Below are 17,551 nucleotides of genomic sequence, written 5' to 3'. Positions count from 1 at the left end.
CTGATCAGTGGGTTGAGGCCAGCTGTATGAGGTTCTACAAGACCAAGTGCTGAGTCATGCATTCTGGTCACAAACCCGTGCAGTGCTACAGGTGTGGGACAGAGCAGCTGGAAATCTGTGCAGTAGAAAAGGATCCGGTAGTGCTGGCTGACAGCTGGTTGAACAGGAGCCAGCAGCATGCCCAGGTGGCCAAGAAGGCCAATGGCATCCTGGCTTGTATCAGAAATAGTTTTGCCAGCAGGAACAGGGAGGTGATCATCTCAGCTCTGCTGAGGTGCACCTTGAGTACTGTGTTCAGTTTTGGGCCCCTCACTACAAGACACTGAGGTCCTGGGGTGTGTCCAGAGAAAGACTGTGAAGGGTCTGGAGCACAAGTCTGATGGAAAGCTGTTGAGGGAATTGGGGGGGTTTAGTCTGGAGGAGACTCAGAGGAGACCTTATCGCTCTCTACAGTGACCTGAAAGGAGATTGCAGCGAGGTGGAGGTCAGCCTCTTCTACCAAGTAAATAGTGATAGGATGAGAGGGAATGGCCTCAAATTGTGCCAGGAGAAGTTCAGGTTGGATATCAGGAAAAATGTATTCTCAGAAACAGTGGTTGGGCACTGGCACAGGCTGTCCAGGGAAGAGATGGAGTCACCGTCCCTGGAGGTGTTCAAGAACTGTGTGGATGTAGCACTGAGGGGCATGGTCAGTGGGCATGGTGGGGTTGGGCTGATGGTTGGACTGGATGATCTTAGTGGCCTTTTCCAGCCTTAATGATTCCATGATTCTGTGATTCTCCACAAGCAGCACTCAGCCTGCACAGGTGGCTGCTACGTGGGACGGGCAGTGTTTGCATCCTGACTGTCAGGCACTTGGCAGTAATGCTACCAGTGATTAATGATATGACATGAGCTGTATGTGATAATACCAACATTTATGGGTGTTGCTGCACTTTTGATGTTCATGCAAGACCAGAAAATAGGTTAATAGCATTACTGTCATCTATGTAGCCCTTACAGGAGAATGCAGCAGATTGGCTTCACATACCTTGTAATTTTCCTTCCACTGGGAAAGGTTATACAGGCTGCACCATACAGATGGCACACAGCAAAGCTGCTTTGGTTTCTGCACTGTCAGTGCTACTGGATAAGCATCAGTAATCTGTCTTTATTTCTATGGGGCATGCTTGTTTGCTTGGAGTTTACTTCAGTGATCTGGATGAGCACAAGTGAAATTTCCGGGTGACACATGCAGCAGTCAGGCAAGGTTATGAGGAGGGGACTGTCTGCTGCTGTGGATAGCAGAAAGAAAACCACAATGGAATTTACCTGACTGTGAGAAGGAAAGCTGCAAGGTCTCAGCTCTGTCTTAAGTTACCCATTATTTTCTTAGCAGGAGGATATTTAAGAAATTGGATCCTACCCTCCCAGAAAGGATAATTATCAGTAGTAATTAGTAATGCAGCAGGTGTGCTATAAACATATAGGTAAAAGGAGGCTATTAAATCCCAGGGGAGAAACTGGCCTGATTTGGATTTTGTAATGTACTATAATGGTGTTATTGCAAATATCAGTGAGCAGTTGCTCTTAGCTTCCCCTGACCTTGTGTTGTTCCTATGGGAAGATGGAGTCTGTAGTGGTTGCATTCATTTCAGTCTAGTTTTGTCAGTCATGCTGTCTGAAAGGCAGCAGCTCCCCTCTCGCTTTGGAGCTGAGCTCATGAAACCATGCATGAATTGTTTTCATTCCTGGGGCTAGAGGTATGCTGGGTTATTCTCCAGCCTGCTACTGCTCCAGGTTGAGATTCACATAGTGGTATAAGTCAGCAGTAGCTTCTCCTCCAATTTATGCACCTTGGAGAATCTGTGTTGAGGAGTGACACAGTTTAAGAAAGTCAGAGATGGAGACACAAAGCACGGAACACTTGCCCAAGGGGCATAAGGCTTCCCTTGTTTCTTCTTTGGCACCTTCAGTTTGTGCCAGCAGGGTGAAGGTGCTTGGAGTGGATGTAGGCTGGCCTCGCGCCTGGGGATTACTGTAAGTACCAGTGAGCTGAGGTCAGCAGTCAGTCAGGAGGCTCAGGAGAACTCATCTCATCTCCCCGCCACAGGGGTTCCTGGGTGGTTTCTGTGCCCTGTGCAGCACATCAAAGTAGCTCACTGTGATCTTTGCTGCTCTGAAATGTCTCTGCTTATGTGAACCAGTGAAAATGTGCAGCTGTATGTAAAGAAAGCCAAGAGACTTCATCAACACTGTGCTTAACTCAAACCATTATTTGATGTGTTAACTTCGGTGCTGTTTTGAGCTATATGATGTTAACTAGACCTTTGTGTTGCCTTTACTCCTTCAAACAGTTCCTGCATTACAGGACATTTGGTGTGGTGTCACCTTATCTTCCTTATTAAGGCCTTTCACCACTGAAGTATTTTTAGCCTTGTAAGAAATTACTCAGGAATAAAAGGAAGGAATCCCCTAGCAGATAAGAAGAACTTAAGTATGGCTTTCACTTCAGCAGGTTTTCTTACAGCCTTTGACTCCAGCTGTCTGGAGTGTTTGACAGGAAGAGCCCCAAGGTGACTGTTCCTGAGCTGGTGTTTGTCTTCCTGAGGCCATCAGTGCAGGTGGCCCCACACTTCTGTCATGGGCTGTTTTCCACTAGGACAGGAAAAAAGGCAGATAAGGAAGATGACTGAAATGATGAATTTTCTACTTGACACCCATGTATGCTTATAGCCTTCTTCTGGAAAAGTAAAAGCATAACACAAAATGTCCCACAAATTATCACCTATTCAAGTCTTGCCAATTTTCACCAACCCTTAGCTGTAAAAAAAAAAAAAAACAAAACACCAACCTATTTTCCTCTTGCTTTCTGGAGAATCTTGGCAGTGTTGCATTTAGTCAGGGTGACTTGGCCGACTAACCCAGGCCCTTACTAAACAAGAGGCAGAAAACTGGAAGTTTGAAAAAGAAGAAATACAGAAGACGGGATAGTGTGTGCTTTTTGGAGATACAGAAGTTAGCTGATGTCACTAGTAATAGATTTTGCATTCTATGTCACCGGAAATATCTGTGTCGTTTTCACTAGTGAGCAGAATGGAAACAATTTATGGTATCTTGCGATCCTTTCAGATCTGCAAAGCTTTAGACCCCTTTGTGTGACATTGCAGAGTGATTTTATTATCGATGGGACACTTAGTGAAGTGTTTTGGTTACTTTCTTTTTTTATACAGTTTCTGGAATGGATTTTATCCACTGTTAATTTTGACTTTACAGAGTAAGATGTCTTAAAACAAAGTTAATGAATTTTTTAGTTTTGCTATGGAAAAAAAAAAAGTAAGGACGCTTATCTTTCTGTAGTTACACATTAATTGGCATTGATAAGCCTGAATATGAATATGCCCCAGATTTTCAGAACAAAAGAGTACAAACTTTCCAGCACCTGGCTTGTAGGAATATGCTGGGATTGATGGCAAAATGTGTTGCAACACACATACAAAATCTGCTAGCAAAATCCATACTTAGTTTTTCAAAGTTTAGACAAGAAAAAAAAGGGGGAAAAAAAAAGGCAATCCCCCTCCCTCAAATTTATGGGTTCATTTCAAGTCCAGGTGAATTGTGCCTTTCTGGAGACCTCAGCAGGCTTTGGATCACAATGGTATCTTAAAAAAACAATATTTATCTTCAGAAAACACAGGCTGAGGCTAAATAATAAAGTAATAGAAGCAGTAAATTAAGTGAGAGGTAAAGCCTGTTGGATCATATTCTTCATTGGTGTGAATTCTCCATGAATTTCCCAGTGGTATTTATGCTATTCTTTTCATGTGACTGTAAATCACTTAAGTAGTGAAGCTTCTCCCAGCTGTCAAAGGAAAATATCCCTCAGCATGACAGAGCTGACTTCCCCAAAGCTCAGCATACATTCTCCTTTCCACAGGCAAAACGATTGCCTTCGGTCACATCCCAGCTGATGGATGGTGCAGCATCTCATCTGGAGAACCTGAGGTTGCTTTCGAGGACAACCTGAGGGTTGCTGCCTATGTTTGCTTCTAAGTGTTATCCACTTCCTTCTCAGATAAGCACTCTTCAGAGGTTACCTCTGCCTTTTAATTTGCTTTTCCAGAGATATCTGCCAGGGCAAAAGCCTGCATACCAACACTGGTATTCCCCAGCTGGGTTGCTCTCTCAGGGGCACTGTGAACTGCTGGAAGTGCCATGGGGAGAAGGGATGACACTCCCAAGCGGGGCAGGCTGCCTTCCTCCTGGCAGCACGAATAAATGCTGCTGTTATTAGTGTTGATGGAGATATCATTTGTTTGCATTTTTTAGAGACTACAATTGGGCTCTGCAAATAAGAACACTTGGATTATGTATTCTGCTCAGTGTTCGTGTTGTGCCAGGCACAGTGGGAGCCTGTCCTAGCCTGTAGGAGCAACTGTGCTATAACTAATAAATAATAGCATCTAACTGTAATTGTTTCATTACTTTATGAGTCAGACCTTTTACTGGGGGATTTGTTCATTGACAAACATATTGTTCAGCCCTGCATTTCCATTAGGGAGACTACCAGGCTTTTCTGCATCTTTGTACTGAGATGAAAACTTGAAGTTACTCACAATGTTTTAAAAAATACAAGGAATTAGGCAAGTAAGATGGCGTTCTTGCTTTGGGCTTCTTCCAGTGCTTCAGACAAATGCAGTTAGGGTTGGGGTTTCCAGTATCCCACATCCTGATGATGGAACAGCTGGCTTGTCCAGATGGGCATGGGCATTCGTTGGAGAACACTCCAGAATTGAGGGGCACACTGGTTTTGGAGCTGAGCAGACCCTGATGCTCATCCAAAAATGGTAATTTTACTCCTAATTCTGCCACAGACTCTGGTGATACTTTAAATGTGTTGCTTCTCTCCTCATTTCCAAAGAACCCTGAAAATACCGGTTTTTCTCCACCTTGCCCAGTTTTTGTCCACGAGTGTTTTCTTTGGGAAACAAAGGATGGCTTTGGTTGGAAGGGACCTTAAAGATAACCTAATTCCAACCCTCTGCCATGGGCAGGCTAATCACTGGACTGATTTTCCCAACTTATTTAGAGATAACTGCCAGTTTTCCAGGTAAGATGCCCAAAGATCATGTTTTCATCTTTTTAAAATTAACAGAGCCTTGAATGCATAAAATTTCTCAAAGACAAAAAACCCAAACCCACCAAACCGTCTGCTTTTGTAAGGGTATTCTCTTTTCAAAACCTACAGATTTTTAGTCTAATCTCCAAATTACTGTACTGTAGTTGAAATATATTAGAAAAATGTACTTTATTAAAATACACATCTGAGTATATTTTTCCATGCTAGATTATCTCTGTTACTGTGAAGGCATATCAGAAACACTTTAAATGCGAAGGGCTCCTTCCTTCTCAGAGGAGAAGAGTAAAGGCCTAACCCCAAACCCTATGGGATGGTCAACGCTCAAGCTGTTTGGTGGTTTTAACAGCTAGAGCAACAGTTTCATCAGTCAGATGAGTCAGATGCAGGCCACTGAATCCATTCCGGCTCATGTAAGTTCTAGTTGAAAATCCCAGGATCGACATAGGGATATGCAAGAAAGTCTCCCAGCTTATTGCCTTCTGCATCGTAATGGAGCATTCGGAAACAAACATCACAGAAGAAACAAGGATCCTCTGGTGCCAGGCTGTCCTTGTTGGTTACCCACCTGGCTGTATACATTTTGCACACAAAGCATTTTCTGGTACATAACCAGTGTTTTTTGGTTAACAGCGGATAGAGGTTCCTGTCCAGGCAGTCCTCATGATGAATAAGTCTTATGTCTGTGACGATAATGATGTGCTCACAGTCCCCTTGGTGGCAGAAGAGGTAGGGATAGCCAATTCTGAGGGACAAATCATTGAATGTGTAGTCTTCCATTTTGGCAGACCGAAGATTTCCATAGCCTCTGTCACGAGATTCGGACCACTCAATAATGGTTCTGCTCAGATCTCTGCACTCTGGGTATCTGCTATCATTATAAAAGATGCCTTCGAAGTAAAAGAAGGCAGATTTGTAGAGGTCCTTGCTGATGTGCTCCGGCGCTCGGTCCGGCTCGCTGCTGAACTCCCCACCAATCTGCAGGTCACTGACACAGGACAAGGAGTCTCTGAGTTCAGTGAGCCTCTGGCCGCCCAGCACCAGGACCGTCTGGAAGGGCTTGTGCTCCTTGTGCTTCTGGAAGATGACGGGATAGAAGACGTTCAGAGTTAGAAGCAGCTCTCCCTCCTCCACCAGGTCTGCTGCATCATCAGGCCTCTTCCCGATGGCGTGCGACTCCATCTCGTAAGTGAGCGTTTCCTGTCTGCAGGCCCGATCCACAACGATCCTTTCTTCTCGCCTCTGCAGCGCCTTCTTCCTAAACCGCAGAGTTTCCAGCCCGCTGTCTTCGGGAATCGCTTCTGGGTCCCTCTCTTTATCGGCAGATACTAACGTATCAACACTGCACAAGGCCCGCAGCTCGGCCGCCGTCTCTGCCGTGCAGCCCAGCTCCTCCGCCACGGCCCCGGCCGCCTCCTCCTCATCCTCCTCCTCCTCCTCCTCCGCCAGCGAGAGGTCTCGGGGCTGCAGGCACTGCCGCCAGCCGCTGCCCAGCGCGCCCACGCGGAACACGCGGGTGTGCGGCTCCCCCGCCTCGTACTCCACCGCCTCCGCCGCCATCGGGCCTGCCGGCCGCCGCGCAGCTGCCAGCGGTCGCGGTGGAAACGCGTCACGGCCGCTCCGCCCCGCCTCGGCCGCGCCGGGCCAGCCGCGGGGGGGCAGGAGGCAGGAAGGGGGGAGCCGGGCACGGGGCTCCCGTGGGGACAGACGTGAGTGCGTGTTGCTGCCTGGCGCGGCTTGTACGTCGTCTTCTGCCGTGTGGGGAAATCTCACAGCGGGCCGCTTCTCTCAGGGTGTTTTTCAACGCAGATCCCGTCTCATGCCGGTCACGGATTGGCGTCGCTTCTCTTTTATTGATCGCAGTGAATGAATGCTGCTGCCGCAGCCTGATTCTCCCCAGAAAGCCGGGCAGCACACTTTTTCACTGTCGAGATACGAGGTGGCTGGAGAAGAGGGGAGTTGTGCTCGGTACCTGCTGCTTCCCACTGCCAGCCTGCGCTGCGTCTGCCCCTGCGGTGATTCCTGCGGGCAGGGCAAGGCCACAGCCTCAGCCCTCAGCACCCACATGCTCACGAATGGCTTCTGGCATGTGAGAGATGAAACACAGCATTTATTTCCTGCCTGTGTTTGCAGTGACACTGCTGTGACATTCGTGACACCGTGACACCGCTCTGATTTCAGCCCGCTAGCATGTGGGAAGGTTATCTACACTAGGACACGAACGCAGGACTGGAGGCTGGCTTTCTCTGCACTCATCCCCACCTGACAGCTGGGCCCCAGCCCTTCTTCCAGGGAGGATCTTTTGGTTTACACCACCCAATAACTGCACATTGACCCTTTCCCATCCCAGGCCCGCTCTCTGGCACTTTAAAGAAGAGCTGCGTTGCAAACCATCGGGTGCCACGCACTCCCCTTTGCATGATGTTTCAGATTTGATTTGCTCATTTCCGTACCTGAGGGTATGACTCACGCTGTGTGGGCTGGTGGGGATGAGGTGGATGAGCTGGGGTTGAGTGTACTCAGCAGGCCCTGTGTCATCACAGGTCCCTGGGTGTCCCCTGCCACAGCCACTTTGGCTACGGTGGGGGCTTGATGCTATGCCCAGGGTTCCATTGCACATTTTCCATCTTCTCATGGTACCGAGCAGAGTTTTGGTCTAGTGAGTGGCTTTCTTGTGGTCAGATGCTACCTGTGTGACCTCTCAAACCATGCTGAATAAAACCCAGCACACTCAGAGGTAAACCAAAGACATTTGGTAGGACCCAACAGATTGGGAATTTCCTTGGGCCAAAATCAGTTTTACCGTGTGCTGCAAAAGTGTCCCCCGAGCCCCAGCTGAGCCAGAATTTTCAAAATGAACTGAAATGCCAGTTTTAAAAAGGTTAACTTTGAACTGTAAAGTTTTGAGATGTCAGTCATCTCATCAGTCTTGCAGAAAGGGTTCAGATCAGACTGATAAAAGTGTCACTTTGTTTTGACCTCTTCTTCTGCCTTCTTAACTTTGTAGCATAAGCTAACTCAAATTTTGACATGTAGAGAAGTTAAGGACTTTTTGTAAAATTCACAATTGAACATTTGCAATGGCTGTTTTCTCAAATTGAGATTTGCCGTAAATCAAGCATTTGGAGAACAGTTTATTTCAAGAAATCAACAAAAAAGAACCTTAAAAAATGCAGTGTAATAGGGAACCTATTTAAGGAGCAAGAAACCAAATGTTCTGGAAAGCCTCACTTAAGGTTGTAGTTCATTTCTCATCTAGAAATAGGACTCTGGTCCGCTGATGCCCAGCACAGCCTCTGGTAGTACAGCAGTCCTTCATGGGCAGGCAGAAAGGGGGGAGCTCCACTCCCTCTGGAATGAACGTTCCCAGGAGACGCAGCCAAAAATATCCATGTAGCACTTTCTTTTTATTCGTGTTAATTGAATGCACATGCCGTGCTCCTCACTGTCCAAGAAATAGATTTCACATCTGTCTCAACCAGTAAGTAACTTCTTACAAGAAGTACCACAACAAATTCATGCAAATAAAGTTATGCAGGTGCAGGAGTGTTTGCAGGGCCTTGCTTAAAAAGAAAATGGTTCTGACCCCATATGTAGGCTGAAAATATCTGAGTCTGTAGCCAAAAAGGTCCTGAATTGAAATGGCAACTTCTGGTTTTGTCTTCAGTAGGTACCTTTGTGTTTGGTGATGGGACAGAACTTTCCATGAGTAGGATTCAAATGTGCTGTTAGAAACCCTTGTAGTGGAAAAATGGCTATTAACTGCGATACAGAAAATACCATTTTTTCATATTCAAATTTTAGGGGGCACAGGGAGGGAGGTAAAATCAGCATTTATTCAATATTTACCTACTTCTTCATATTAGGACCAGCTCTTATTTTAAGCTATTTGTCATTTTACTTTGCAGAGTGCCACAGTAATTAGAATCCGAAGAAGTGGTATTTTGGGGCAAATAGCAGAACTGCTAATGTCAAGTGTAAAAAAAAATGCTGGGTTAGCTGTTGTTCCCAGGCCAGAAGACTGACCAAAAAAAAAAAACAAACCAAACCACCCATCAGTCTTTCTTCATTTGTCTTATGATTTCTGGTCCTTCAGATGTGCTGAGATCACATTTCACTTTTCCTTCAGAAGAGCTAAAAACTTTGAAGTCTTGTATTGTTTTTTTTTTTGTGTGTGTGTGCTGACAGCTGATACGGGAACACAGATCCAGAAATTGGGTTCTTCAGCACTAGTGTGGGATTTGTCTTAAATTCCTGAGCACCAGAACATGCTCTGAGAGGTGTGTATTGCTATGTCATAACTTTGCAGTCCTTTAAGTGTTTGAGGAGAGATCATGATGCTGGGTTTGTCTGAGTTGGTCTGAATACTTTGTCTAGAAGTTGAGAAAAAGAACATCAAGTCATTCATTTTGAGAGCAAGATTAAGGAAAGTGATTGGCTGTTGCCTATTTACAGGTCTTTTAGACCCTCTGTTTCAAAGCACAAGCCTCAATGCAGAAATAGTCATGCTGTCCCTTACCCTGTGCTGGCCTAAGGGTTAAGGAGGCTTGTGCCTCATGCTGCACAGTTAATCTCCCAGTGAAGGCAGCTAAGCATGTTCTAAGAGGGCTGTGGGATGCAGCATTGCATACTGGGGTCTAACCTGGAAGGGGAAGGACAAGGGCTTTTCTGTTTTCATGCAGGCACATAGCATTAGACCACCACTTTTGCACCATAAAGCAGGCAAGCGGAGGTCCTAATTTTGGGAAAAGCTTAAGTCAGGGCTGACATACAGACAGCAGTTCAGGAAGTCAGACCTTAGTCCTGCTCCTCAGAGAACTTTCTGTCTCCTTTGAAGGTTTGTAGAACTGAGTGACTCAACTGAAGACTATCAATTAAAGAGGCACTTTGGACTCAGTAAGTGCTGTAAAAGCGCTGAGTTCTGTGTGGAATGAAACCAAAATTGGTGGATATTATGGCAGTGGTATTTGTGTCTCATTTTACCTTCTGTAAATTTGGACCTGGTTTCTTTCTAATGCATTTGAAATAGTTCTGGGAATTTTGAGAACTCTGTGAGTTTTCCACATTACTGCAACTGGAGAAATGCAGGGTACAGGGACTGGGTAGTGACTTTATGAAAGAAGGAAAAAAAATACAGAGTGGCAGATAAATACCAACAATGAATGTCATTTTCTTCATTCAGATGAAAGATGCAATCATTTTGTTTAATCACCGTCCATATTTCAGTGTCTGTGGAGGTACTGCTGTGCTGTGCTCAGACCAAGCTCCCTAAGGGACAGGCTGATGTCTCAGGCAGGTGCCAGATGCATGTTTGGTCATCCTGGGAAGTGGCAGTGTGGCAGGCCCTGGTGCTCAGGCTCATGCATGCAGCTCTCCAAGAAGGTCTGTATCTGACTATTCCAGACAGCAAGCATGGGAGGCAACCAGTGTGTGAGTGGATGTGCTTCGCCCTGGGAAGGGTGAAGTTGGGAAGCCATTTGTGTTCCCCTGGCACTGTGGAGCTTCAGATGAGACTGTTGTGTCTGGCGTCTGTGCCTGGCAGTGCCTCCTGGTTAGCAAGACAGGAGAGCAGTCAAGCATTGAAGAAGCTGCCCTGTTTCAGGACATGATTTCTTACTTCCTTCTTTTTCAGCCTGTGATTTTATTCCTCCTAGTTCCTCTGAGAATGCCGACAATTCTGTGTTTTGAGACCACCCTCTTTTTGCAGTGCCCTGGCAAACATACCCTGCCTTTTTCTCCATCTTCCATTATACCTGCTCTAGCCTCTCTTTTCCTTCCTCCTCTTCCCTGGCAGGCTCTCTGTCTGCCCGCAGTGCTCCCAGCTTTCCTTCCCTCCTCCACGCAGTGCTAACCAGCCCTGCAGGCCACCCCTCTGCGTGCTGTGTCCCTACCATGAACCAGGGGATGGTGATGCAGCGTTGCTGAAAGCATTGGGCTGTGCTGAGCCTCCTATTAAGTAGGAGACATGGAGCAAAAGAGCTGGCAATGTGATGTTGAGAAGAGACAGTGACTGGATCTGGAAGCATCGTTTCAGATAGGGTGGGCAAAGCCAAGAAAGGTGTAGTATGAGTTATTAATTGTGCCTGGCTTTAGCCTGCCTAATCCCGTAAATGAAGCTCTGGCATCGTAGAGCCCGGAGTTGAACCCTAGAGATCACTGAGGAGGGATATTTGTAGGTGCTTTGGCTCTGGTGTTCACTTCGAGAGCTATTTAAAATAATGACATGCTGCAGCTTGCTAATGATTTAAGAGGTTTTCCTTTGTGTCTTGGTGTGAGGCTGATCTGATGCAGCCATCTTCATGATAGCATCCCGCAGTGCTTTGTCTTTATGAGTACATCTTGTTCTGGCTTGCTTCAGAAATCTACTCTTAGCTCTAAGGTCTGCAATTGTTAGCCTGTAATTAGTACCAATATTTCAGTGCTATTACTGCACTGGTCTGAACTGCTGGCTATTTTTAGATATGACGTTCAGGTTTTTGTTGCATAGCTTGTTTCTCTCATCATGAATCAGCAGGCCTCTGAGTACAAGAATGCTGTTTTTCAGAACAAGCAGTCCCAACTTAAGCAGATACACCTTAACCAGTATTTACACAAACATATCTTTAGATGGAGACCACGGTCTAGTCCTAGGCTGAGGAGCGTGGGGTCTGTATTCTCTTCTGATGGCTTGAAATAACTGTATCAGCCTTTCTCGTGGGACAGGTCATTGGCTGGGTTTATGTTTAGAAACTGGACAGAATGTACGCAGGTCATGTAGGCAACATTTACCGTAACTAAAAAAGTGAACTCATTGTCAAGAAGTAAAATACTACTCATACCCTATTGGGAAACAGCCAGGTTTGTGCTTATGGAGGACTGACAACAGGAGACCCTATTTTGTTTGGGTAAACATTGGCATGTATAGCATTTGAGCCCTGTAGCTAATGTCTGAGTTATCTCGGCTTGCATCTTCTCTATGAACAGTAAAACACTGGCCTTCCAGTGGCTGTAGTCTTTTCAAGTTGCAGTTGGTATTAATCAGAGATTATGTAGCTTTTCTAACTGAGTAGCAGTTGCACATTTCAGAAATCTTCTCTGAATACCCTAAGATTTTGTTCACAAGTACATTTGTATTCTCATTTCCTTTCTCAGTACTGCTGTTAAAAGATTACTTGCTTTCTTTTACACTTCTAAATTAAGACAGGAGATGCTCCTTTGAAACCCATTGAGCCAGGTTTGGAAAAGAATCCACACAGCTACTGAAGGCACAGTCCTTGATTTTGCAGGTGAGACACTTAAGACTATAACACTGAAGAGAATAAGACCAGCCTGCATAAAGGCTTAGACTGAATGAGGAGTAATTAAAGCTAAATAAGAAACAGGCAGTTTCCATCTGTGATTTCGGAGTCCTAGAAAATATTTACATTAGAAAGGAAGATATCAGAGCACAGAATTAGAAAAACAGAAATCAGGAGCCTGCCTCCAATATGGATGTTCACTTTCTGTACACACTGAGCAAATCATCGCAGAGGAACAGAGAAATGGAGTCAGAGAACAAAAGGAGAATCGGTCTTCAAAAAGCTAGATCTGGGGGGAAGTTTTCTTAGAAGGAGAAACATTTGCAAGGGTCAATTCTGAAAAAATCTCAGTGAAAGTGTGCAGTTAATCAATTATGACACTGCAAATAGTATTCATTATTCTGTATCATTTGATAGCACTCAGAGTTACCAAAACCATATCAGTGTCCAATTTTTTCTACATAATTTATCATTGTTTTATCTATATTGGCTGGCTAATTATTGTATAAATCTCATGATTCTTACGAAGCTTAATTCATTGATGTCTTTACAGAGCTGTGGTGCTTTGCACTAAAAATGGAAGGAATTTAAAAATCATGCTAATTTAGCACTTACATTTTGGTACCATTTCTGGATTTTGTTAGCTGACAAATCTCTTTAGCATGTGTTCCAATGTATGTTATGAAAATGTACGTATTTTTAGTTTCAGATGTGTACACTGCTCCAGTCCTTTACACTTCCAAGGCCATGACCCTGCGGTCTGGGGGATTGCAGGCAATGTTCACTGGAGAAGACACAAGCACACTGTGCAGATGGAGGCAGGATGTGTCAGCCCTTCTTTAGGGACTCCATATCCAGATGTCAGAAGAGAGGAGACCTCATGTCTGGAGTGGCTGATTGTTGTGACATTCAGGCACAAAAAACAAAGGGGTGCTAAGCAGTCTGAGGAAAATGGAGATGGATATTCTTGGGCTTCAGCTACAGCAGTCACAGCCTCATTCTTCTAACTGGGCCTAGGTAAACATGAGAAATTAATAGCACTGGTGAGACTATCCTGTAGACACTCGTGTAGTCATATGAGATGCTAACTTGGCTGTTCACTGGAATGAAAAACTGCTTCACTTAAATACGAGACTGCTGCTAACAGGACAGTAGTATTTCTCAAGCCATTTTTCCTCTCTGGTTACCAAGGAATCCGTCATCTAGAGGAAAGCAGAAGAGAAAACTTCTTAAAACTGTGGTTACTAAATTGAAATCCAGGGGCTTTTTTTTTCTTCTTCTTTGTTTTAAATTTTTTTGTTTGTTTGTTTAGTTCTGAAAATCTCTTTTATCTTTGGTATATCCTTATTAACCTTACCAGGCAATGCTGCTGAAGATTATCAGCTCTTTTTATCATTTCTCTTCTAAATGTATACATGCATATTTCCAGGCCTGCCTGAGCCACTCACTTGATGTCTCTCTTCTCTGTTTTCTTACACTCTAGGAGGTGCAGATACCCATCCTGCCCCATTCTATGCTATCTGTTCTATCCAAGACAGAGCCCATGCTGTGGCTTAGTCTTGAGAAGTTCGTTTTTTGGCAGCCTTTGCCTTTTGGATTCTTTCCTAGCCATTGAAAATCCATAGGAAGGTGCTGTACTTGGGGAAAACAAGAGCTTTAGGGTGTTTAAAGTGAAGGAAAGGGTGCTGACTCCCTTTGGATGCTGCAGGCTCTAAAATTGAATGCAGGGCACTGACAAACCAGTATACCTTTGTTTGGAGACAAAATCTAGCTTGGGGATTTGGTACAGGGAGATAACTCCAGCTGCTTCTCATTTCCTCCCTGGGAGCTTGTCTGTCTAGTTGCCAGGTTGCAATACGGTCCTATTGCTAGTTGCATTGACTCATACTCTCTTTTCCTGGTGATGCACCACGATCAATTGCCCATATGTTGCCTCTGATGCTTGTATTTGCCTTTCAAACCATTCCTCCTGAGGTGTTATTGACATTCTTGTAGAGCATGACTACTGGAGGGGACTCTTGCAAGCAACCTCTTTTAATCTATTAAGAGATACTGAGGAGGGAACCAGAAACTTGTTCTCCTTCCCTTACAGTGTTGTATGATAGATATATGTATGAGTCCTCTCTGAATGGGGTTTTCATTTCTTCTTGATTTCTTCATTAAAAGGTATGCCACTTTCTGCATTAAAAGGTGTGTTCTTCTTATGGCTAATATGCAGCAGAACAAATTTCAATATCATGTGAAGATTAGAGAGTGAGCTGGCTCGGCGAAGATAAAACACTATTGGAAAAAATACCCAGAATATGTCTGTCCCCTTTACCACGAGGCAGTGGTAGCACCCATCTGCCCTTGGTGACTCTATTTAGACTCCCAGATACGGCAAAGAATCAGCATGCAGTCAATTGTGGTACCTGTTCTATTTATTGCCATGCACCACTACTTCTGTATTAATGATATTTGTGATGAATAATATTCTAAGCTGCTTCTTAGTTGCTCCGTTAAAGAACTGAGCATCTCGCTTCAATGATAGTACAGTACCTTTTGGTACTGAATACTCTTTTCATTAGATGTAAAAAATACTGCTGTTAGAACCTAAGTGGATTGGGATATTCATGGTTAAGTGAGAAATCCAATCTCAGGCCATCCAGCCACAGCTGAGAAGATACAAGTAAGTACTTGAGCACCTTGGGTTCCTTTCCCGAGCACCTGGTGTCTGGCTGTGCTGGGTGCAGGGCTCTCAGCAGCTGGAACAGGACAGCTGTCGGGCCAGATACGGTATTTCTCAGTGAGTGAGGCACTTTGTCATCCTTGCAGCGCCTCACATCTGCTGGCTTCTTATTGCTGATCGCTAGATTAGAAAATGCCTCATTGACAGTTGCTTCTTTTAGTTAGTTTGTTTTGTCTGGACACCGTGACATTGGAGGACTTTTTGTATAGAAAAGGAAAGTTAATGTTCTTTATCTTAGCCTAACTTGGCAGAAGCAAAGCCATGCTGCTGAACCTAGTTTTTGCAGCGTGTTGGACTGAGTATTTACTCATTCTTAATTGTCTGAAACTTCTTTACATGAATATATCCACGTTTCAGATTGTTTGTGCTGAGCAAATATTTTTGAATGCTGCATTTTTCCCTAATTTCATATAGAGCTGTCAGAATTAAAAAATGACCATGAGCTGTGTCCTGCAGGAAGTGTGCTTTCCAGCAAGCAGAAAAGTTTTACCTTTGTACTTTGCCAGATCAACAGGCATGTAAGAGGCAACGTGATAGCAATTTGTTAGAAAGGTTGGTTTGTTTTAAGAGAATTGAATTACAGTCTGAGGCGCACACAGCATGCAAACAGATGACAGCATTGCTGTCTGCAGATACTTTTGGGTTTCGATTTGCTTAGGTTTATTTTTCTGTTTAATTACTTCTATCTAATAAAGGAAGCAGACTTCATAATGGCACACAGGAATTTCCACTGTGGATAGCAGTGGTAGGTCACAGCTGTAATTGTGATTTGCAGCTAGGTGCAGCAGAGAAACACAACAAAATGTGGCATGTGGTGTACTTCATAATTTGTCTCCACCTTAATCTCTTCTGTCTGCTGCTGTTCCTGCCCCTCAGTTGTGAAAACTTACTTTCTAACGTTACTTGTGGTCTTTAATTTGTAACCTATGCTATTTTTTGTGTGCTGTGCTGGTGTACGAATGCTGCATGTGTCCCAGGTTGAAGCCAACTCCCAGCTGTGCAGGTTTGCTCCTGACAGTCTGTGCTGGTGTTGGGCGTCCCAGTAGTGATCATTGACTTGCCTGCTAACATCTGCCACTCCTGTGAGCCAGGTGTGCAGAGCGCGGTGCTGACATTTTACTGCAGTGATCCGAATGGGATTTTAAGGGGCTTGATTGCACCCAGACCATTTGACAGCTAAGTGTGAGGCTGTGAGCCTTGTTTCCTCCATCAATCAGGTATTTGTTTATGCAGATACTAGCAAGTGACAGCAGTGCGTTGAAACATGTGCTGCTGCGAGAAGCACCCATATGGGCCGTGAGCCTGGCAGTACTGCGGGGGCTGTACACGTCAGCTTTTCCAGCTAGAGGAAAAAAACAAATCCAACTTGCAGTGGCATCAGGTATTTTTGCACATTCATGTAAACAAGCAGAACTGTGCTAACATCCCACTTCCCTGAGTGCCCTGCTAGCGTCCTCGCTTCCACCCCAGCACCAAAAGCCATCTCAGTCACTTCCTGCTGTGTCTGCATTAGTCTCTGACACAAACATTGCTCCGGGCACCTCTTTCTGAGCTGTCACTCACTGACATGCACATTTCAGAACAAACGTTTCCCTTTCTGCAAAGCTTCATGTCCAGAGCCCAGCAGCCTTTGACCTTTTACTGGTTTGGGAGGTGAATACATCTGCTCCTGTCAGCAGCCAGCTGCCAAGCACGATGTAGCTGGTAGGTCCCCAGGGCAGGACCATTCTGTGGCTTTTCAGCTCCCTCTCATTTTCTGCAAGATTTCTATGAATTGTGCTTTTTCTTTTAATCCCTTTAGGAGACTAACTAGCTGCTTGCCAATAGGGGGGCCTGATAGTTTTGTGGAAACTGTGTAACTTTCTTGTGAATTTAGCTGGAAGAACAAAGACTCCTGGACACAGATACATTCAATTGATTGTTTTAGAAATACTTGACCTTATTAATTTCAACCAAAACTTTACACTTGAATTCTGGCTGACTTGCAGCTTTTCCCAGGGCAATGGAAAATGCACTGTTTTTCTGCACGTTAACTGTTTGTCACCATACTGACCCAGTATTTCATGGAGGTCTGCTGTTGCAGCCAGCTCTACTGTGATAAAATAAGCATGTTTCCTGTGTCCTTTTGGGAAGTGCGTGTGTCTGTGAGTTTCAGTTTGAATGGAAAGGCTGAGTGTCATCAGGTCAAACAGATCTGTGGTCATTCAGAAAATTCAGGACCACTCACTGAAAGATTAAATGAACTAGGGTATGCTGTATGTTTCCCCTTTTTTTCTTTCCCCAGAGGAAGTAGTATCATAGAATCACAGAATGGCCTGGGTTGAAAAGGACCACAATGATCATCTAGTTTCAACCCCCCTGCTATGTGCAGGGTTGCCAACCAGCAGACCAGGCTGCCCAGAGCCACATCCAGCCTGGCCTTGAATGCCT

At 44.8% G+C, this 17,551-nt stretch overlaps 2 protein-coding genes across 2 annotated transcripts in view; one reads left to right on the top strand and one right to left on the bottom strand.

Moving 5' to 3' along the window:
• The window catches only part of TMCC3 (transmembrane and coiled-coil domain family 3), a 124,782-nt gene that overhangs the window by 36,704 nt on the left and 70,527 nt on the right, over positions 1 to 17,551 (top strand). The gene's annotated exons all lie outside the window — the stretch shown is intronic.
• On the bottom strand, positions 5,263 to 7,197 carry SNAPC3 (small nuclear RNA activating complex polypeptide 3). Its single transcript, XM_031600452.2, has one exon. The coding sequence runs from the start codon at positions 6,674 to 6,676 to the stop codon at positions 5,537 to 5,539; it is 1,140 nt and encodes a 379-aa protein (XP_031456312.1). The 5' UTR covers positions 6,677 to 7,197; the 3' UTR covers positions 5,263 to 5,536.

The sequence above is a fragment of the Phasianus colchicus genome, chromosome 1, assembly GCF_987193195.1.
Source record: "Phasianus colchicus chromosome 1, bPhaCol1.hap1.1, whole genome shotgun sequence".
Taxonomy (NCBI): domain Eukaryota; kingdom Metazoa; phylum Chordata; class Aves; order Galliformes; family Phasianidae; genus Phasianus; species Phasianus colchicus.
This window is presented reverse-complemented; position numbering and strand designations above follow the sequence as displayed.